Source organism: Montipora foliosa, chromosome 9, assembly GCF_036669935.1.
Source record: "Montipora foliosa isolate CH-2021 chromosome 9, ASM3666993v2, whole genome shotgun sequence".
Taxonomy (NCBI): Eukaryota; Metazoa; Cnidaria; class Anthozoa; order Scleractinia; family Acroporidae; genus Montipora; species Montipora foliosa.
This window is the reverse complement of record NC_090877.1, coordinates 49,140,524-49,163,023: the sequence shown is the minus strand read 5'-3', so window position 1 is coordinate 49,163,023 and position 22,500 is coordinate 49,140,524. Positions and strand designations below refer to the sequence as shown.

The following is a 22,500-nucleotide window of genomic DNA, read 5'->3' as shown; positions in this document are numbered from 1 at the left end:
AACAACATTTAATGAACAATAATTTCATATAACAACGTAACCGACAGAGTGTGCTTGCTACACTCTCAAGGCGTTACACAAACGGATCAGGTCCTGGGCCGTGCTGCATTTGGTTGCTAAGTTATATTTCTGCAATTTAAAGTGCCCTTGTGATAAAAAAAAAACACTTAAACCGGTACTTTTTTTCTTCAGATTTTGAAAGTGTGTTTGCTTAACACCTGACTGGCAAAATTTTGAGCTTTGATTTTTATCCAAAGGCGGTTTAATTCGAGTGTAACTTTTGGATTTCACAGTCCACCATTACTCACGTTCAAAACTGACCAATTGGACATCAAAGGGTTGGATCCAGGGAAGGCTCACTAGCTTAAAATTTCAGCATGTCAATGCAGGTTATTACGTATGCAAAACGCGAGTTTAAAAGTCTCAAAGCCCAAAACTCCCGTGCTGCATATTAATTCTGCGGTGAGACACGCATTGCATTCTTAAACTAGTGAGCTTTTGACGTCATTTTCTCCTCGATCCAGCTCTTTCAAGATCTTAAAGTCAGTAATGGCAGACTGTTAAATAGGAAAATTCCAGTTAAAATAAACAGGTGTCTTTTTGAAATCAAGGCTTAAAATTGGTCCCTTAGTGTTTAGTTAACATAGTTTTGAAATCCAAAGAGGAATAAGACTTGATTTGTTTGGTCACAGGGGCACTTTAATTAACTGCTAGCAAGAAAACACACTGTAACCTTAAAGCAAGCTCGTCCTCGGATGAGTCCGTATGGAACTGCTCCAAAGTGTCTTGAATCTCTTGACCAGTTTGGATTATCTCCTAGTAGCCAGACATGTCCTTTGGGAATCTTTGATTGAAACAATAGTAGACAGATACACTGTATATTAGATGGCTAGATTAATAAATTAATTAACTGATTAATCAATAAAGAAAGAGAACCATTACATTAAAAAAACTGACATGAAAAACCAGGGTCATTGTACTTGGAAGAAAATAGTAATAACAATAATAATAATAATAATAATAATAATAATAATAATAATAATAATAAATTATTATTATTATTATTGCAGAGTAATCACAATACCAATGAAACTTGATGACCAAGTGCATTAATAATTAACTACATAAGTGTGTGCAGTAAATCATAAATCAATTATTATATTAGGCAAATGTTCTTTGTATGGGCAAAAACAATTAATAAAGGCTAGAATGCAATCATTCTTTTTAATAATTAACTCTATCACTGTCGTAAGTGAGGATACCTTTTTTGCCAATACTAGTTTCAGGGGAAATAGATGATAAAATTATTGTCTGCAAAAAGGACAATTAATTTTTTGTTTATGACTTTGTGTTTTAGTAGAACTCATTTTATCGTTAACTAGAAAAAGAGGGAAATGAATTTCAAAGCCTGACTTTTAGCCTTACAATGTGTGTATTAAAGTTCCTATAAGTCAACTGAAAGTAAAACGCACTGTTGGATTTATTATGCTATAAATTATAGACTGTAAGTGAGGTCATCAATTTATGGCTTACTTTGAATTCTTCCTCTTTGTCAGTTGTGACTCTGTCTCCACTCTAAACAACAAAGAATATTATCCACTTCTATAATTATTTATTATTATAATAAAGATATTTGAAAGCTATCCTTACACCATCATCACTTTTCAAAAATTTATCTTACATGATAACGTCTATAAACCAGAAAAAAAAATTTAATAGGTTATCAATAATTAAACCGAACGATCTCCTTTTAATTGTGTGATTTGATTTTAATCAACTTACAGTCTCCCCAGTTAAAACTACGTAGCTTGGCAAGATTATAAAACTTGAGCCATAATAACGTATTTCTGTTGTATTAGTGATTACCTTTTAGGGGAATTACATGTACAGTTACAGCTGTAGCACAAAATCAAAACCCATTTATATAGCCTCTGGTTACTCCTGGACCAACATGTATTGCTGCAGCAGTATCCTAGTTGTTATTCCCAATACACAAGTCTCTGGAGATCATTCCTTTCCACATAAGGTATTTAAGCAGACTAAATCTCTTTCGGTATTCAAATGAGGTGTGTCAGTCCTACATGTGCATAACTGATTTTCAAGATGGTACCATCAGCTTTTTTGCCAGAGCTTGAATTTAATGACACCCAGGGTATAAAATACTGAACTGGGAAAAATAGGAGCTACCACAGTACAACTAAAGAATAAGGTCAGTGAGATACTTATTATAATTATCGCTTGAGCTGGGTGGTAATTTATAATGTGGCCAATCACAGCTATCATGTACTATCTATTTGAGATTTAAAAAATAATCGAATTTATGATATAATATGCAAAAGATACTTAAGGTATGAAAAGCGGTACAAAAGCCAAATTAAGAGTTACAACCATTGCAGCAATCCTTTTACAAAGAAGGCACTTTGGGTCCTCAGGAGAACGAACTATGACAACATCTCCTCTGAAATTAAAAAAAAAAAAACCTTGACAAGACTTAGTAATAAGTGAGGTGAGAACGAAATATGCCATGCTACAACAAAATTAATTATATGTTGCTTCAAAACTTCTTTTTAATATTTTGCATTTTTTTAATGAAATTTCAAATGTACACACACTGTAAAATACCGGTATTAATAAGTGAATTCAAAATAAAATTAATGACTGCCTGTAGCTATCCTGAAATGTCTCAGACACGGAACTATTATTATAGTATTAACTAATTAGTTTACCAAAAGTCTCATTTTGGTAACTTTGAAAGACTAATAATGCAACATACTGTAATAACAAGTGTCAACTGAATAATTATACTTCATGTACATAGTGCCCTCTGGCATCTACAATGCTTCAAATGGATTTCAGAAAAGTTTCAAGTATTCTTATTCCTGCAGATCAAATGACCCTGCTACATGTATTATATAAAAAGACAAATTTCAAGCACCTCAATTACAAACTTCCAAATAACCTGGATTTCATGCAGTGAACACCAGAAGACAAAAATTTCATGTTGCTAGCTAGGTGCCAGCAGATAGCTTATTTAACCCTCTCAATGTGAATGAGAGTCAATGGAGTTCAATGGTGATCGCAAAATACAAAAACTGCCAATGCGAACATGATAGGCATATCTATAAAAAATTAAATACACATTGTAATGTTTTTTTTAATTTTTCCATCGTTGGTTGATGGATAATGGTCACCAAATATTTTCCCAGTAGCAATTTATTATTATCATTGATCAATATTGTCATGCAGCTAGCGACTTACTTTTTTATTGTCTTGAACTTAGCACTTAAATGCTCTGTAATGATCCAATCTCCATCCTTTTTTGCATTAAATGTGGGAACCATAGATGGTCCATATAGCTGTACTGGGCAAAGAAAAAAAAACAGCCCCCGTCCATTTATGCAGGAAAGGTAGAGGCTTAACAAGTGTTAACGTTATTGAAATCCAACAAGAAAATTGGGAGTAACCACGCATTTTTCAAAGATAATTCATGAACAACATTTGTAAAAAGCTCTAAAATGCTAAGCAATGTATGGCCTTCATTCTCAAAGAGATAAGCTTACTTATCTCTAAAGAATACATAGTTACCCCCAATTTTCTTTTTGGATACCAAGAGTACGTACAAAGATCTACTTTCCCTGCATAGTTTTAAAACATGCAAAAATATCCCTGCATTAATATTAGTAAGCATCACTGATGCGGAAACCCGAGTATCCGAAGATGTGCACAACGTATACCTATGCACAATAACAATAGTAGGTACTGTCCTTAAAAATGACCTTATTATCATTGTTACTAAAATATCCCATAATGCAATTTACTCTTTGAGGTTCTTTATGTAAGAACAATTAGCAATAATATTATTATTGAATGAGGCTGAGTAGGATATGAAGAATTCTGCAGGTCGAGGAGGGTGTTATCCACCAAGGCAGAAGGCAGAGGTGGAATTAACATCCTCCGAGATATGCAGAATTCTTCATATTCTACGAAAGCCGAATTCAATAATTGCTTTATTATTCATTCAAAATATTTTCTTCGCTCAAACTTCTAAACCTACTGGCAGCCATTTTTCTGCTCAACAAAAATAACACAATCTCGTCCCCAGCTTTTTTAGGTCAACAGTTCAATAATTTGCAGAGGGCTGCACTTTTGACGTCATTTTGACATAATCGGTTCAATAATCTGCAGTGGGCTGCACTTTTGACATCATTGATTCAATATGACGAAGTTTCTTTCCAAATTTGGTGAACAGCAGCTGGTTATGGTGAATTATGCGCGTGGTTTTAACCAATCAGAAACGGGGAAATATTTTGAATGAATAATAATACAAGGTTATTTACTCTTGGGGCTGTATCATGCTTCAGTGAACTGGTTATCCATCGTTTTAATGCAAATAACCCCCCAAAATGAACTGTATTGTGGGATTTGCGAAATTAGCGAATTTGTTGGTTTGTCCCAGCGTTTAACGATCTGTATTTAATACCGCACAGTGACTCGATTCTCAGCGTGTAAAAAAAAAAAAAAAAAAACATGGATCAAAACCTGACAAAAACGTAAAAACAATGGGGTCAGAGATCATTATCCGTTCTTTTGTGTGAAAGAGATGTCGATCATCCGAAATAAGGGAGCGGCATAATTTATCCCTTGATTTAAGCAGTCAGTCGCCGTGACGAGTAAATAGATGTCTGCAGATCACAGGAGTTTCTCTTTGTAATCATTTGTCGCTGGCCAGCGTGGAATTTGTCACTTTATAATGGACACTGTAAGTTGAAATGTCTATTTTTTGTACATGAACATGTACATTAGGACATCGGAAGTTTATCTAATTCCAAGTGTCTGCGATTTTCGTCCAAAAAATTCTGGGGCGCAATTTGCTCTTTTGAACATAATCGGTGATAGGATTGAGACTATCTCTATTTACATCGAGATCTAACTTTGCTTTGAGCTACGGTAGCTTATTTATACGCACCACAGTAAACTCTGCAACGTGCTCGACCACAACGTAAATGTTGCAGAAGGTGCTGACAGTCATCACTCCTCCGGACAACACCTTGTACGCCAATCTTGCTGCCATTTGGCAGATTCAGACATACCGTTCCTTACAATTTTCAGATGTTTTCAGAATCTTCTCCAACCATCTCAAGTGTTTGTTTTTGTAGTTGACATCGTTCTTTCGGAGTCTAGACGCATGCGCTTGGCGGGAGTCTAATATGGCGGCCTATTTGGTATGTTTGACTACTGATGGTGGAATTCCACTGTTTACTCGCACCAAGGGAAATCTGCCACAGGTAAAATGCTAGCGGCAGGGGTATTTTGGGCTAATTAAGCTACAGAACCCAAGGCCGCTTGGATAACAATAGTGCCTGTTGTCATTTTCCCAATATTTAGCTTCTGATTCTAATATTAATTTGCAAGTCTGGACCAAGTCACGTTGTTCACTATGAACCCGGCGTTGTCAATCAATGGTTTCCGATCGATTGATTGCAATCAATACAATCAATAATAATCAATAACAATCCATTGATTGCTATTGATTGGTGCAACCAATCGATAAAAATCGATACTCACACTCGGAGTCTTAATTGCTATTGATTACCATTGATTTCTATAGAAAATCATTGATTAATAATTCATTATGCAACTTTCTGGCGCGTGTTAGCGTGGGCATTCTTTATTGGTCCCGGGCATATTTACACGTCCAGGGTAATTGGGTAATTCGATTGCGCACTTTTATCCTTGCACTTCAACTGGGATTCCCAGAACACACTTGTTACGGAGTTTGCTTGTTCCAGAGATGGCGAAGCAAGTTGAATTGTCAGTGCGCTGTGTAGTCAAGGGCTACCACGAATGCCCTTTTGAAGTGAATGTCGGAGAAATATTCTACGCATTCAAAAAGAGAGGAGAACGTAGGAATGCGTTCAGAGTTACGAATGATCGGGGGCAGCTCGGCCATCTTCAAATCGAGCTTGTTGGTCCTCTTTGGCCCTTACACAAAGAGATTACTGTGTAAGTTTAAAAACTTGTTTCGAGACGATCAGAGTCTAGTAATTTAAGTGAGCTTTTAATAGTAATAAGGGGTAAAAATGCTACAAATTTAACATAAAACACAACAAATAAAGATAACTGAATGGTTTGTTCATTCATATGGTGCGTTTTATTTAAGAAAATGACAAATTTCATAATCAACAAAAATCAATAATAATCAATAACAATCGATGAAAATCAATAGAAATCGAACTCACACAACTTTAAGTCTACGATTTTTATCGATTTCCAATACCAGTCGATTAATTGTTATTGATTATTATTGATTATTATTGATTTTATCGATTATCGGAAACCATTGATTGACAACGCCGGGTATGAACAATATGGACTGAGCATCAGCTGTGCATGTATGTCATATTTATGGAAATGTTGCTTAACAAGAGTTGAGGGACCCCGGCCTGGTTGTTCAAAAGCTGTATAACGCTAATCCCAGATTAAAAATAATTTAACCAAGAAGTTTATTTCTCTACTGCACTGATCTTCTACATAATTTTACATTAGAGGAAGTCAATCTTGAAAAACAAAAAGAAGCAAAAGAATATTTTACCCAAAAGTTGAAAAAAGGAAACCAAAGTTTACGCTAATCCTGGATTAAGTTAATCGGCTTTTGCACAAGTGGACCCCCATGGACAAACACGCCATGCAAGTAATGTTAGGGCAACAAAACAGTTGGTCATTTGCCTCATGAGTTCTCCTGAATAGCGTGGTATTTTCTTGCATGTGGTGGAGAGATCAATGTTGAAGTGATCGGTTGAAGAATATGTTTAATCTTTATTTACTGAAGGCTTTTAGTCCTATTAATTTTGTGACCCCGTACCAGCCAGTTTACTCCCTCTGAAAGCAATGGTCTCATAATATAAGTTGCACCCATGATTTTGAGCCCAATATTTTGGCAAAAAGATGCAGCTTATACATACATGAGTTTTTATGGTAAAATCCAAAGGTGTGATATTTTGTTGCCTTAAAATTTTGAAAAAAATTCTTCAAAGCATTGAAGTTTTTTCCACTGCTTTGAGGAAAAATATTCAATCATTGTTTTCAAGAAGCCACCACCCTTAGAGGTGTGCTGGAAAAAAAGAGGTATGAACCCTTCTTTACTTGGAACAAAGAAAGTGTGAAAGACTGGCAACACTTTTAATGGTATAAAATTAGTAACAGCTGAGGGAACAATACTTTTGCATGATCGGGAGGGACCATTTCAGAATAGCCCTAAATATTGAGTAAAATCAACTTGAGATTGATTGCTGTATTGTTTTCTTTAATTTAACAGTTGCCTTTCCCTGTGATTGGCTCACTCAATGGTGTTTGTATGTTTGCAAGCAATCAAGACGTATCTCTGCTTAACACAATCACTGATGATGCTAAAGTTGTTTGGAAGGTTTTTAATGAAAGGTAATGGTACATGTCACACATTTTCTTTTCATTTCAGCCTCGCTGGTTAAAATGTTAAAGTGACCAAATTTTTGGTGAGGGTTTTTGAACCCTTTTACCCCTAAACCAGCCTAAACTCTGTCTAATGCCAGACAATTTTACTCGTGAATGGGGAATCCCCAGGACTCAATCCATGGGTTAAAGTAGCCTGGAAAAGCAGGATTGCTGAACTGAGTTTGGTACTAGCGTCATCTCAACCTTTTAGAGCATCCTGTTCTTCGGAATGTTTCTTCATTCTAGATTCTGTGGCAGACCACCTCCAGATTTCAATAGATACATACATACTTAATTGACCACTCCCATTGGGGTCTTTTCAGGGCCAATGAAACACAATCACAACAGAACACAACACAACACAACACAACAACAACAACTGTTAAGAAATTCCAACTGGCCAGAGGCAAACCAGTTGGCTATTTACAAGTACAGCTGAGAAGCTGAACCATGGACTTAATTGTACCAGGAACAAATTCAACGAGTGGTGAGAACGTGTCTTGAGAACTTAAAATCAAGGAGGTGCTGCACATAATGTGGGAGAACGTAATCTTAATCATTCAACAATTGAAGAACCCACTTAGAATCCCTTGTCCAGGAATACATCTATTGTACTTGCCACCAAGCCTTTTCATAACTAATATTAAATTCTGTTTCAAGCTAAGATTTTATTCCACTATTTTCCAATAAAATTACAGTATAATACCAGGGTAATATTCTGGTCTCAAAGTGATATAAATTTAATCACCATTTTCAGTAGGCAATTTGCAGTCATTCTGTCACTCAGGTGTCTCACATATAAAATTGCTTATTAGAAACCCCACAGATTCCTGAGTATCAAAATAGCATTTTGTTATTACTTAAGAAAAATTATGGACAAAATCTCCCTTGCTGTCAGGGACTACATGTATTTTGTTCATTATATTATGAAAGCTGTAATTTAATTAATATGTATCAGATTATATTTACATGTATTATGAGACAGAAAAAGAGGAAACATCTGGCATTTCTTGCCTATCTTTTCAGGACTAAGATTCACTAGTGCAATCTTCTTTTGGGCTTTTGATGCTGGCAGGACTAAAATTTGGTGGAGCATTAGGAGAAGATGTATTCATGTACATGTTGGCTGAATATAATTGGCCTTGAACTGGGAACAAGTTGTAATTGTAGGCAACATTCAATTTCTGCCAAATTATGCTACTGATGCTATCAACCATTTGTCACACACTGTTTAGCTCAATACCTTGATTATTTCCCTTGACGTCATTAAGTCAATAAGTTATGCTCTGACATTCAAAATGCTCACTCATTATAATTATTCTTTTCAGTCTAAGATTAAAACGTATCTCTTGTCATGTTATTAATCAGATTCTGATGTCCTCCCCTTCTTCACAGTTCTTGTTACTAGTGTAAAATAAGGAAATTATTGTTTTGTGTGTAATATGGTAATAAGCAGTCTCTTTAGTCCATCAATCCATGTAAGCTCTTTCTGATTTGTATTCTTTTATGTAACAAGGGCCAGGTCTTATAAGCCCCATGGTTTCTTCTGGGCTCCCTTGCCATGTGATAATTTCTTTTTTATACTAAACTTGGTAATGTATTGTGGCTAAATAAACTGAACTGAACTGAACGGAAGTCTGTAAACCTGTTACCAGACTGTATTATATTGTTGCTGCAGCAATAATTATTGGTATTCCTTATACATGTAGGATCACCGTAATCATGGTGACTTCTGATGACTGTGCAAGTGACTTGCATCTTAACAGACTATTGGATTTTGTTTTTAATTCCATGGTAAGTTAGAAATAAGGAGATTGTGAGAAGGAAATTATTAGAGAAGATATGAATAGTAAATAATGGAATGGCCTCGTACTGTCTGGCAGACACTGGAAATCATGGTTGGTTGCAATTTTTCAAGCACCTGTGCAGCCCTATTCTAGAGTGGCAGTCTATGCTGCACAAGCTACATGTACTTGTACTTAGGGCAGAGGTAGGTGGTGGTAGTGGTAATGAGCCGGTTCTCCTCTTTTTGCTGCTCCTTCCTCCCCTCTGCTATCTCTCTTTTTTTTACCTGACACCTCTCTGCTCCAGGTCCTGCCACTTTTAACTTACCGAAGCAGCATTGTGAGTCACTCTCTTCACTTTGAGCTGTCTGTGGATGTGGATCTCTTTGTTCATTTTCTCAAGGCATGCTAAAGTAGGAGGGAGAAAAAGAGAGTTGGGGTGAAGAGAACACTTTTTTTGATGCTGCTGTGAAAGGGAACCTTCACTCTTACTACAGAATAAATTTAAACTGATTGGAAAGGAAATTATGGTTACAAACAAATTTGTTTTTTAAAAGGTGTTTATATAATTATCAGGAAGAGTGAATTTCAAAATCGCTTATTTTCACTTTCAAATTTCACGGCGCCACCATCTTGAAAAATTGTGATGTTACAGTTGCCCTATTGTTCTGACACAAAGAACTTTTGTCTAATACAGTAACAGTAGGGCAACCTTAACATGTCACAATTATTAAAATAGTGGCACCCGAAAAATTTGAAAACAAAACTAGGCGATTCTAAAACTTATTTCTTTCGGATACAAACGCTTTCTTTGAAAATATTTTAGATTGACTTGACTATAACAGTTATTTGCTGTGATTAAAAGTTATTTTTTTGTTGAAGTGGAGGTTCCCTTTAACCGCGAAAGGTTCTGTCAATCATGTCACTTGTAGAGCACCCAGCCCTGAAGCGAATTTGTGATTTGGTGTAACATGTTCAGCTAGCTGCTGGAGTCGGAGCAACCTCGTTCCCAGGGTCTCTCTTCTCTGCCTCCATTGTCGTTGAGAGAAGACCCTGGTTCACGCTGGTCACGTGGCACTCGTCGACAAACATTTTTCCACTAGGGTAGTGTTTTCGTTATATTTTGATCCCGCAACCGCACCTGGGCGAAAAAATATTCGTTTAACAAGGCATTTCTAAAATAAAAAGGTCAAAAGAGCTGATGTTATATTCCCACAGGAGATGAATTCCCACAAAAGCGGTCAAACTAAAAGCAAGAGCTTTTGTGATCGACAAGACGACTTCAATGTCGAGCGGCGATTGACGTTCGCTTTAAAGAAAATTAATTTCGTTAGTAGCCAAAGTTGCTTCTTCAGAACGAACAGTAACATAAAAGAATACACCAAACACTACGTTTGCTTGATAAAAATGTCTCTTTTATTTTACTGCGACTAAAAATATACACGCTATTAAAGCGCGGTGCAGTGGTAAAAAAATCTTAACGACATCGACAATTTACACGAAGTTGTTGAAATATAAATATCATAAGTCAAACTGTCAACTCGCTGTACAAGATTGCGACCTTAGCAATCACGTTGTTTAACTTTCGAAAGAAAAACGAAAATCAAATAACAAAATGAAATACCTGCACATGCTAAAACAGTTTGATTTGATGGATTTGAGGTCGATATGTGACTCGAGAACTTAAATAACAACACACCGGCTGATCGCTGAACATGTTTGTTTTCCATGGATAACCGTTTCGTTTGTTTTCTTGCACGACAAAATCTTCTTTCCTTTAAAATTGTCGCAAACTATTAGCATTCTTCGTTGATCCGGACCTTCACACAGATGAAAACTTGCATAACGTGAGGATATTTTCTGTGGCGTCTGATCGATTTGACCACAACTTTTTTTCTTTCACATCGGGTTCCATATGTGTAGTACATAAAATACTGCTGTCAAACGTTTTGTCAATGGTTATCTGGCCACAAAATCAATTGCATGCTGATTCCCTTCTTTGCAATGTCAACAAAGCCTACATTGCCACCCATCCCCTAACACACATTTCGCCAACCTCCCAGATTCTGGGAGACACGTGACCAGCGTGAACCAGGGTCTTCTCTCAACGACAATGGAGGCAGAGAAGAGAGACCCTGGGAACGAGGTTAGAGTCGGAGGATTACTCAGGCTTTGACTTTGCCCACAATGCTCAGGAGGAAGATACTCCGATAGTTGTTTGAATTGCCCTTTTCTCCGTTGTTCTTAGATAGAGTGATCATCTTGATGTCCCTTTAATAAAATTATATCATGTGGGACTTTGCATGTGGAACAGGTAGCGGTGAGGATGAATCAGAAGGAAAAACTCAGTGTTTGATGACCTCCAGGATGCAGCTAGGAGTCGAAAATGGCTGCTTTGTTGATGGTGGAGCTCAGTTTCTTCTAGAGTTTTGCCAGTGTTTCTACTTCACTGATGGGTGCTGCAGAAGGGTTGATGTATCAAGCAAAGCTTCTCTGTCTTATGGGGTCTGTGGTCATTAAGGGGTTGATCTTGGCTGGCCTTTTGGTCTTTTGTGGTAGTGTCACTTCAGGGCTTGATCTTGGTTTTTGCAGACCACAAGAGTCTGAGTTGCAATTTTGCTGTGGTATCTGCAAGTGTTGCATATGCCTGACAGTCTGGACTTTATGACCATCAGGTAAAGTTACCACTTCCTTGACCTTGAGTGCATCCAACAGACATTGTGCAAGGGCCTGCCTTTCCAAGAAAGTGTTTTAGATGCAGAGGTCATATTGGCGACAGTTTTGAGAAGCCACTGACCATTCTTGTTAAGATGTCTAATACTAAAGAGCCTGATGCAATTTGGCCAGCTGTCTTAGTCTGCCCTTACTCTGGCATTGAAGTCACCAAGCCAAGGAGGATTGGCTCTTTGACTGAGGCACTACTGACTGCTTGCTCCAAGTAGAGTAGAACTTGTCCTTGCAGTTGTCACTAGCATTGAGGGTTGAGGCATAGACTGAGAGAAGGTTCACAGGGTCTGTGTTGGTACACAGCCTGAGGGTCAGAGGATCCTTTCTGAGCCATTGGTTGGGGTCTCTTGAATCATTAGTAGCAGTGTTTTTTTTTTTCACTGCAGCGCCCACTCCATCCTTTATCTGCTTTCCCTTGCCAGAACAAGACATAGGATCTTTCCATGATCATACCTTTCCCTGCAAGACTTTGGTCCTGGAGCACAGCTATTTCAATACTCTGTGAGTGTCAATGACCACCGATTTGGTCGAGGTCCACATCTAGGCCTGTTGTCATGGTCCCCATGTTCCAGCAAGTTTGAGGCTTTCTTGTTTTCTTTCTGTTGTTGAGCTCCTCGCACTCAGTGACGCAGGTGGATTTTTACAGTGAATCATCCTCCTGGTCGGGTGCTGCCCAGTTACCAGAGTTTTCACATTTAGCTGGCGCCCGACGCAAGTCACCTATTTCAACTGTTTGTGCCAGGTACTTTTTCTGTATCCATATTTCAAAGTTTTTTTTGCAGTTGTAATGATACCTCATGTATGTCACAGCAAAGATTCCACCTGAAGTCACCTTATATTAATTAATTACCGGTACATCATTTGCCTGTTTTTTCAAAGTTCTCTTTTTTTGAGAAAACAAAAAGATCTTTAGTAAGAATTGCTGGAAAACACATTTTTTGGGGTCTTGAGTGATTTCCATGATAGGAAGGTGACTGTACAAATAGCATGAGGGGCTTACACATTCTGCCTCCCTTTAATTCACACAGTCACATGAAGCTAAATGTACAATATGTGGCAGCTGAGCTGCGAGTGGAATTTGCAAAGCGCTCACACAAACACACAAATACCAACAGAACATTTTTTTGTTCTTCTAGGTACTGTTTCTGGGAATCAATGAGCTTACAAATATCAGGAATGTGGAGCTCCTCAAGAGGGACCTGCGGGTAAAGACAGTGTTCATTTTGGAGTTAATGCTTAACTTATACTCTTGCTTTATTTGTTGTACAGGGAAAGAAAAAAAAAATCAGAAAGCAAACAAAAACAAACTTAAAGGGAAACCAAATCAAATAAGTGAGTTTTTAAGTTTGATGAAGAGACCAGTGAAAATGGCCTCTGATGAAGAAGCTGAAGCTGACTTCTGCTTCGGTTGTCAAAATGTCACTCACCAAAACAGACCTTTGCATGACTTCACTCACTCACTCACTCACTCGCTCACTCACTACACTATGATCACATACAGTGTAAGTCAGTGTTGTTAAAATTACTTATGTAACATTTTATTTTGTCACTGTGACAGTGTTAATGTTTTGTAAAAACAGTTATTCTTTGAGAAAGTCAGCTTACTTTCAATAAAAATTAACTGTGACCCGGTTTTCAAATCAGTTAATATACCTCAATGCAGCACAGCAATATTAATATTATTAACAATTATTCCATAAGCGCGGGTTGGATATGAGATGGTAAATAGCCAACGAGGTGCGTAGAGCCAAGTTGGCTATAACCAGTCTCATATCTAACAAACACAAATGGAATAATTGTTTAATTAAATTCCTTAAACTCTAAAAGTTTGGAAGTACAATTATAATATAATAATTATGAGTGAAAAAATCAAGAACATCTGAGGGAAATCGAAAAAACTTGATGAAGATGCGATGTTGTGTAATACCTGGTGGTCAGACAGACGTAGGCTCATCACAAAAACATTTCTTACCTTTTTTTGTACTTCGAAACGTCAGAATTGATCCAAACTTCCCACAAAAAGGTTTTCTTTTTTGCTTAATTATTCAGAGAGAAATTTCACCTTCTGGCGAAAATAATTTTAGCTTAGCAACACTTAGTGCCATCATTTTACCAACGTCAAAGTAAGGTACATTGTATATGTCTGAGCTGAAAGCCGAGATTGAATGAACCAATCAGAGCATTAGAAATGCTTTAACCGAGGTTTAAAATTAATTTTTATTCATTTTAATTATTCAATGTAATGGTGACATTATCCAAATGCAATTGGAATTTATTTCGTGTTTCAGTGTTGTTACAGTCTTATTGACAGCCTTTTGGAAGGCACAGATTTAACAGGGAACATAACTCAAGCTTTGGATGTTATTCTTTGTCCCGATGTGTCCCTCTTACAGGTGCAGTATTATTATCACCCTTTTTCCCTGTGTTTGTTGTACATTTGTACATGTACATGTAGAAGGTTACCTGGTACTTTTTTCAGAGATCGTGACTGAATCCAGTCATTCCAACCCCTATTGAAGGAAAAAAAGGGTGCATTTTTTAGCGCTGAAGGCTCTCACACAAGCACCTACATGTAAGGCATGAGCTTGTAGGGGGTCTGGGGGTATCTCCTCCAGGAAATTTTGTAAATTTAGTTTCTCTCAAGTGGCACTTCCTGCATTTTGACATCATTTAATTTTGTGACATTTTATTCTATAAGGTCTAATAGATATTCTTACCAATACTTGTCCACCATTTTTGGAACTGTTAAATGGTCTGGCTTTATGAGTCTGCACAAAGGTGTTTAATGGAGAGACTGGGCGAGATATTACAGGATAATTCCTAACGTGTCTTTTCCATTTGGGCCCAGTTTTTCAAAGGCTGGATAATTTTATCCAGTGGATATTAAAGTCACAACCCAGAGTATAAAATGCAGCAGTACTTTACGTTAAAAGGTGTTATTATATGGCTAGACTAAGTGTTCCTGGCCGTTATAACGCACACTGTGATTGGCTGAGAGCAGCTAAGCATAAGGCAATTATTCTCACATAATTGCCAATGGGCTGATATTTACCTATGCATTATGCAAATTAGTTGTTTCTTCTTTAGAACCATACTGTTAACCATATAATAAACAACTTTTAAATTATCTTGACCGTTCGGTCGTTAAAGCAAAATCTCAAACCTTGGCCTAGCTGAATACAGCAAGGCCTCAGTTTGAGATTTTGCTGTAACAACCTCATTCTCAGTTATTAAGTACATGTAGTTAATATTGTCCAGCAAGGTGTTCGTACATGCCACCTTTACTTATAATAATGTGCCTAATACAGATTGTGCATATTTGTGGTTGATTTAATACTGATACTTGTATCTTTTCACAAATTGAAACATGTTGGATAGGCATGACTTCTACATACAGTACATCCACTGGATAAAATTATTGGGCCTCCGAACAATTGGGGCATGGTTGTCAATTTAAAAAAAGCTGGTTTAAGAGAAGTAACAGAATCCTGAAAAGGGCCAGATGGCTTTTTATGGCCCCGCTATCACTAATGCACATCTATCGTACCTTTCTCAATGGCTTTACAATTATGAAAGCGTGCGTGGGGCCGTATGGTATCTGCAGGTAATTAGGGTTAGCAAACAAATATGCATGTAATATGGGACCATTAATTTTAATAACCTTTTTAAACTTTACCTGTCCCTTCAATTAGTTAGGGACAACAACAGTATTACATATAATTTAAATTCATCACTTTTGTTTGTTTTCAGGAGTTTCTGGATGACTTTGCAACAGCGGTTAACAGTGAGTTTGGATGTTTGCTTGTGATGGGAAAAGTGGCTGTGGCAACAGAACGTTGGTAATAAATTCTAAAGAAGTGGCCCTCTTTGTTCCACTTATTACATGTAGGCATTCTAATGTAAACTAAGAATGTATGTTTTCTAGAAAATTTAATTACATGTATAATTACTATATGCCACTAGGTCTCAAAGGGGCTTCATGAAAGTGCATATTCCCAAGACCACAAATTGTTTGCAAAGTTTGGCTCTCTGCACCTTTGATACCTCAAAACATTTTTGTACACATTCTGTCCAGATACCTACTTGTAGATAATTTATCATACCTGTAGCACAGATTAAGGTATTCACTTAGGGGTTGTGAGAATAATTAAAAGTAATAACTATGTGATTTTACTACATGATTTACATGTACATGCAATGTACTGTTGAGTCCTAATGTGCAATTTATGCTGTTTTATTATTAATTCGTTAGATGGCAAGTAAAGACATATTTCCTGCAGTTGCTTGAGACATCAGTAAAAACTAGGGACAACAGAATGAAAGATGCTAAACTCTTTTTCTTCTTCGTGAATTTAGGTTGTAAACTTACATAGTGTTGTCGCCAACTTGCATAAAATGACAATAACATTGGTAGCTTAGCACTGTTAAGTACACTAATTCTAAATTTTACTTTGAAATTACAAGGCATGGATCCAAATTTTGAATGACAGGAACTTTCTACATTCATGCTAAAAAAGCAAAAGTTACCCCATATTATCCCCCATGATTGATGCCAGGTTTTTTTTTTTTGTATTTTTACATGTAGGTGGGAATTAACAGGCTTGGAAACAGTGCTGCTGTCATTTCTTGTTAGAGCATTGCCACCATGTTCTTCTCGAGATATACCTGTGTACCTTCCTTATGGCAGTCCCAAGGTTTAAAATTTTTTTCTTCAGCCATTCATCTCTAAAGCAGCCCCATTGGTGAATAAAAATGTCTAATGTTGGACAGAGTAAAATCTGGAAGTCTTTTATCTTTATCATTATCATATCATTTACCCTCGGATTTTTCGAGTAGCTTGGTGTAGCTAATACCTCGGAGCATAATTACCCTCCCAACCATGATACATTTTGTACACCATAGAAGACAGACCACAACACCGGGAACTACATGAGTTAAAGGGATTAAGTATTTTAAGTGGACGACTACAAGAATGACTGTGACAAGAACGCTACAAAACAATAGGTTTAATGAGCAAAAACCATTATATTTTAGTTTGGCACTCCCCGCACATGCCTTTCACATTTTGATAAATTTTGGTTTGGTTCTTGTCCTGACAACGACATGATTACATGTAGTATGATCAAATTTGAGGTTATGTGGAGGATGCAGGCATCTGATGATCAATTTTCAATTTTCTCTTCAAACATCCACACCTTTCATACCAAGTTTGTTTCTGGAATGTTGAGATACCGAATGACTTGAAATAATCAAGCAATTATTACATTGAGGAGAAATAATATTTTTGATTTAAACAAGGTTCTTTTAGCCGTCGTCGTCATACTCTTTTTAAGCTGTCTGTTGTTAACCGCGATTCATTCCTGAAGTGGTCCCTATTGACGAGTGAACTTGTTTGGCATTATACAGAGTACATATAAAATCTACTCTCATGCAGGACTGAAACAGTTAAGACAGTCATTATTTTATAATTTTTTTATCCAAATTATACTGCAAAGAGAAGGACCTTATTTAATGGACAATGTCACCAATGACAAATTGTCTTATCAGAGTTTTCTTCTTTACTTGTCTTTAATTTGAAATGGGTTTTTGTGATTTCATCTCCTGTATCTATGTCAGTTGCTCATTGGGAAGTACCTTTCCAAAACCACTGAAGTTTTACGAAGGTGCATTATGATAATGACTTGTGCTATCAGGAGCCTTGACTTGTTTTTTTCACAGGCCTGCAAAGCTGCATCTACCTTAACTTGGGACATTCTATTTTTTATCCGCACCCACCCCCCCCCTCTCCCCTCCCTGGAAGGCATGATTCCAACAGGTCCCTTTACCTCTGAAGTTAGATTCGTACAGGTCCTTTTTACTCTGCAGCTTGATTCCAACAGGTCCATTTTGGAATAGACTCGAATAAAAAATGGAATATGTCTCTACATTGCCAATTGAAATTATATCTTAATTCATGTATCACCTGACTGTTTGCAGGTTCCTCACAGGCTTTTGACCTTCCAAGTAAGTTTGCTGCTGAGCGTTTGGCACATTACAACCTAAGCACAAACCCTTCAAACCACACCTGTTATATTTGTGAGGATATCAGTGGTTAAGGGAATTTATCACCAAATGAGGGTCTAAAAGTAATTTTGCTTGTGTCCTTGCTAACATGAACAAGTTTGGTGTGATATACATAATTGTGTCAAGTTAGCACAGAATATTCATGTGTCTACCCAGTAGTTTGCCAGATCTCATAAACCGCAAGAGAACAAAATTTTTAATGTGATGTGCCCATGAATAAACAGAGTTTCGTACAGGGTCTTGAATTCTTGAAAAAGTTCTGGAAATTTGGAAACCAGTTTTCCAGATCTGGCAAAAGTCTGGAAAAATGATAAAAGATAAAGTCTGGAGAATTTTTTGTTTTCAGGTAGTCAAATCTTATTTAAAAATTTCGTCTTTGGCGGAAAACATTTCAATCGCAGACCTAGAAAGTCTCACATATTATCTCTTACGGCCAGCACCGCATCGTGGTTACTGTATGTTCACAGTGCATCATGGAACAAACTTCTATATATATACGAAACTTGGGTCTGGAAAAAGAAATTAGCATTTTGAAAAAAACGTCTGGAAAAAAGATGTCTTTAATTTGCAGCCAAAAATCTGTGCGGGACCCTGATAGACCATAATTATTTTTTTCGTATTCTCTATATTGGACTGCAACTACATGTGAGCTTGCAATGGAGGCTAGTGCAGGAATATTATTTTCAAAATGCAAATACCTTTTAATATATTCGCCTGCATTAGCCTCTACTGCAAGCTAGTTCCAGTCCAATCCAATTACTGACAATGCAGCATATGGTCTATTGTTTTCATATTCATTCTGACCATCTGCTATTGTTTTCATTGAGTCCAAGCACAATTTCATTATTGACATTAACACCTTACATAAGTATTTATAATTATGTAATCTACGAGTTACACAAGATATTGGTATTACTGGTGTTGCGACAGGCTGTGCAGTTAGTACTGCTTGGTCCATTACAGAACTTTATTATCCATTAGTTATGAAATTAAACAGTTCACCCGGTTGGGTTCCCTATTGATGAGTTAAAAAATCGTCTGGTGTTAGACAGAGTAAAATCCTATAAGTCTCGGTGTCCCGTACAGGAGTGAAAAGAGTTAATTAATTAATTACTTATATGCAATACTTTTTTTTGCATTTATGATTTTATTGTTTTCAGCTTATTGAAGGCTGTGGGAGGTGTGTGTAATACCTGTGGGCCCAAGCCATCCCTTCAGGATACTGAGACTAAGGGGTGGCTCTAGTTGAATGTAATAACTGTGTTAAACTGATTGTCCTTGTTCATCGGTCTGAGTTTGATTCAGAAATTTTTGCAGAATTTACAGGTCACAAACGTACATGTAGTTGATCAAGGGGTGTCCAGAAGTGTGTACATTAGTCATTACTGTCACTGCATTGATCACGGTTTGTCTTCTTTTCAGGAAAGTTCTTAGACCAGTAACTGGAGGCTAGCTACAGACACACGTACAATCTAGCCGTAGGTCACATCCAAGAAATCTTTCTGCAGCTATGGTTATTGTTAGTGGAAATTCCTAGGGTATGTTTAAAATGCCTCTACGACCGTCCTGACGGTTAAGTGCTATGAGAGTTTAGGTTTAAGGTCATTGTTCTCCAAGAAAATCAACCAGGTCATTATTCATGCCATGTATCTCAAGATGTTATCATGTTGTTTTACCGGTAATTTGGGTGGGTGGGTTGGGTGTTTGGTTTTTGTCTGAAAGAATATAATTATTTTGTAATATGTGTTTGTTAATTCTACATAAAAGGAGGGGACACGTTTAATGCATATTTGTGCAAACTGTTGAGGTATTTGAGATAATTAGTATGAATAGCATGGGGCTGGTAGACTATATCTACCCTTACCAGTTACTTTAATTTTTGCAAGTATAATATGAAGCACAGGGCCATTGATCAATTCCCTCAATGAGATCCCCTGTGTAGTGTTTTAGTTGAGATTAGTCTCAAAATATGTTTATAAATTTTTATGTTTGTTTCAGGTGGTTAGAAAAGTAGTACTTTTGCCATGCTCGATTACAATGAATCTCTAACGAACAATAAAATACTATGTAATAATTATTAGCCATTTGCCACAGAAGTAAAATAACAATGGGCTGCATCCCTGTTTCAGTTTTCAAGTTTTTAACGGTTTATAAGATCTTAAAGGTTCTGATAAACGGAGACAGGGCTGGCACTAGCTGGTGAGAGCCTTTTCCTTCCACCAATGTGGCACGTGATCACAGCAGATATGGACTCCCAGTACAAGGGGGATTAGTCCACCCAACAAAGAAGTGTTTATTTGTTATTCTGTTATGAAATGAAATATCAAATAACGGTTCTTTTAAAGCGCCGACCATTTAAAATATCAATTGAAAGAAAAAGACACGTTTAAAAACAGTTCTTTCAAAGGCAAGAGTTAAAATTTGCATTCACTTTGACGAAATGCCGCAGCACGTGCTTAAAACACAAAACTTTTACGAAGGGAATATTTGTTTATTTGCGCCCGCGTAGCCGGTGGTATTTGGCGGCCCGAGCGCGAAGTCCTCGAGCCGGCCCGTAAATGACACTACAAGACGGCGCAAATAAACAAGATTCCCGAAAAAAAAGTCATGTCATTATCATTATTATCAATAAACCAGGCCAAGATGATATCAAGGAAGAATGCGGGATTTTAATAATACAAGCCTAGTGAATAACGAATTCAACAAGTCACTTCAAAGCATCAGTATAGTTGTTGATTGAACAGCTCTTAACGAATCAACTCAGCATGTGAAACTTATTTAAACTTACCGAATAAAAATACAGTAAATCGTCTATAAATAATCAGCATAACCCAAAGTTGGAGCAAGGATCCAATCAGCTGTAGGGCTGATAATGCATTATCCGCCCGCTGTCATTCTTTTGCGGCCGCTGAGCGTGTGCTTTGAAGAGGCCGATTTCTATTTGGCCGCGTATAGTGGATAATAAGGAAACTTAAGTCTTCTAACTTCGCTTTTTCTCCTTATTGAAAATTAACACGAGAATTCATGACTTGACAAGTTTGGTTATAACAAAAGGAAAAATCTTTCTAAAGCCTTGTACAATCAAGTTAACTTGTAATGGCCCGCGTCTGCCAACCAAGAGGTGTTACTTCAACAAGTGGGCACCTCTTTTGTGGACGCGCAGCCCATTTAAACTATTGCAAATCGGAAGAAAAAGAAGAAAAAGCAACGGCGCCTGATTTTAACAACCTAATGACGCTTAAGTCTGGACTTTAGTTTTTTTTTTGTTATTAAAAAGATAAACCCAGTCTATGAATTCCAACGGCGTCTTATTCAGCTTCTGTCAGAGAAAGGGATGTGGAAAGTGACATGTACATATCGTGTTACTATTTACCAATGCCCCGCGGATGCTTTTAAACAACAAATTAAACTGATGGGACGCTTTTCCTCAAGTTTCCCCGCTCCAAAATCGAACTCTGTAATCGCAAACTGTTAAATAAATAAGCCTCTGTAATTAGGGGGTCCAAACCGCGAAGGAGGGACTTAAAGCTTTAAAGTGACGCTTGATGACCAGTTATAGTCATTTGTACAAAAACGGGTTTCCTGCTCTTTGCACCTTCTATATTTATTAGTATCGCATCTGGTTAATGTGGATTCTCCAGGCAACAGATGCATACTCACAGCTTAGGCCGGGAAAAGGTTTCACGTAAGGATTCTTGGTGCTCTTGTACGAAAACCAACAGTCTCTTCCTTACTCCGCCTAGCATCGGCTTCATCATTTCCTGTATCCTTTATACCATTATACACGTTTAAGATTTATATTTATACTTCCATCTAATCTTTATTATCTAGAGTAGCTGTTTTAGAGCTAACTGGGTTATAATTTTCGATTATGTTGCAGGTTTTGTTGGTGAATACAGATGACCGGAAATGCTTTGTCTAGTGTACATCCATCTGGAGATTAATGACTGGTGTGATTTACAGAGGCAGTTCCATCAGGGGCATTAAATAATGGCACTGAATGACCGCAGCTGCCGTTGACTAAATAAATAATAATAATATAATGTATAATATAATAAGGTCAATAATAATAATTCAGTATAAGTTTCTGGGCGTGTTGGAAAGCCACAAGACAAGAAGATCAGACTAGCTTTTAAACTAGCCGCCGAGATGTTTCTGAACAGAATGTCCATCCTATGGTCCAGTCCAGCTCTCTGATTTCACTCGCATGTTAGCCTCCAATCAGGCGCCCTACCTGCCGTGACTTACTTGATGTGGACCACAACACCTTCCCATCAAGGAACTCAAACGGAATTGATCGTGAGAGATGCGCAAGATTCGTCGTAGCGCAGGGAGGAAAGCACCCGCTGGGCTCAATCTGCCTTATGTCCTCTTACAAGGCAGCGCGAGGACGAGGTCTGCGGGCGTCGAAGCCGAGTACAGGCGATTAAGATCAAAGGTCGCACTCAAACCTGTT

At 37.3% G+C, this 22,500-nt stretch overlaps 2 protein-coding genes across 2 annotated transcripts in view; one reads left to right on the top strand and one right to left on the bottom strand.

The window, feature by feature from the left end:
• The window catches only part of LOC137970687 (uncharacterized), a 6,246-nt gene extending 1,058 nt beyond the window's left edge, over positions 1-5,188 (bottom strand). Inside the window, exons 1-5 of the mRNA XM_068817220.1 lie at positions 4,967-5,188; positions 3,259-3,361; positions 2,389-2,458; positions 1,534-1,575; positions 734-844 (exon numbers count right to left, since the gene is read on the bottom strand). Of these exons, the coding sequence (XP_068673321.1) occupies positions 734-844; positions 1,534-1,575; positions 2,389-2,458; positions 3,259-3,341 (306 nt within the window). The 5' untranslated portion in view covers positions 3,342-3,361; positions 4,967-5,188. The remainder of the gene's footprint in view (positions 1-733; positions 845-1,533; positions 1,576-2,388; positions 2,459-3,258; positions 3,362-4,966) is intronic.
• LOC137971916 (protein fuzzy homolog) lies at positions 4,437-18,023 on the top strand. The gene is made up of 9 exons (XM_068818654.1): positions 4,437-4,759; positions 5,157-5,285; positions 7,316-7,437; positions 9,180-9,264; positions 13,118-13,186; positions 14,270-14,374; positions 15,732-15,820; positions 16,567-16,675; positions 17,958-18,023. Exons 1-9 carry the CDS (start codon positions 4,751-4,753, stop codon positions 18,021-18,023), a joined length of 783 nt encoding a protein of 260 aa, XP_068674755.1. The 5' UTR covers positions 4,437-4,750.
• The last annotated feature ends 4,477 nt before the right edge of the window (positions 18,024-22,500 follow it).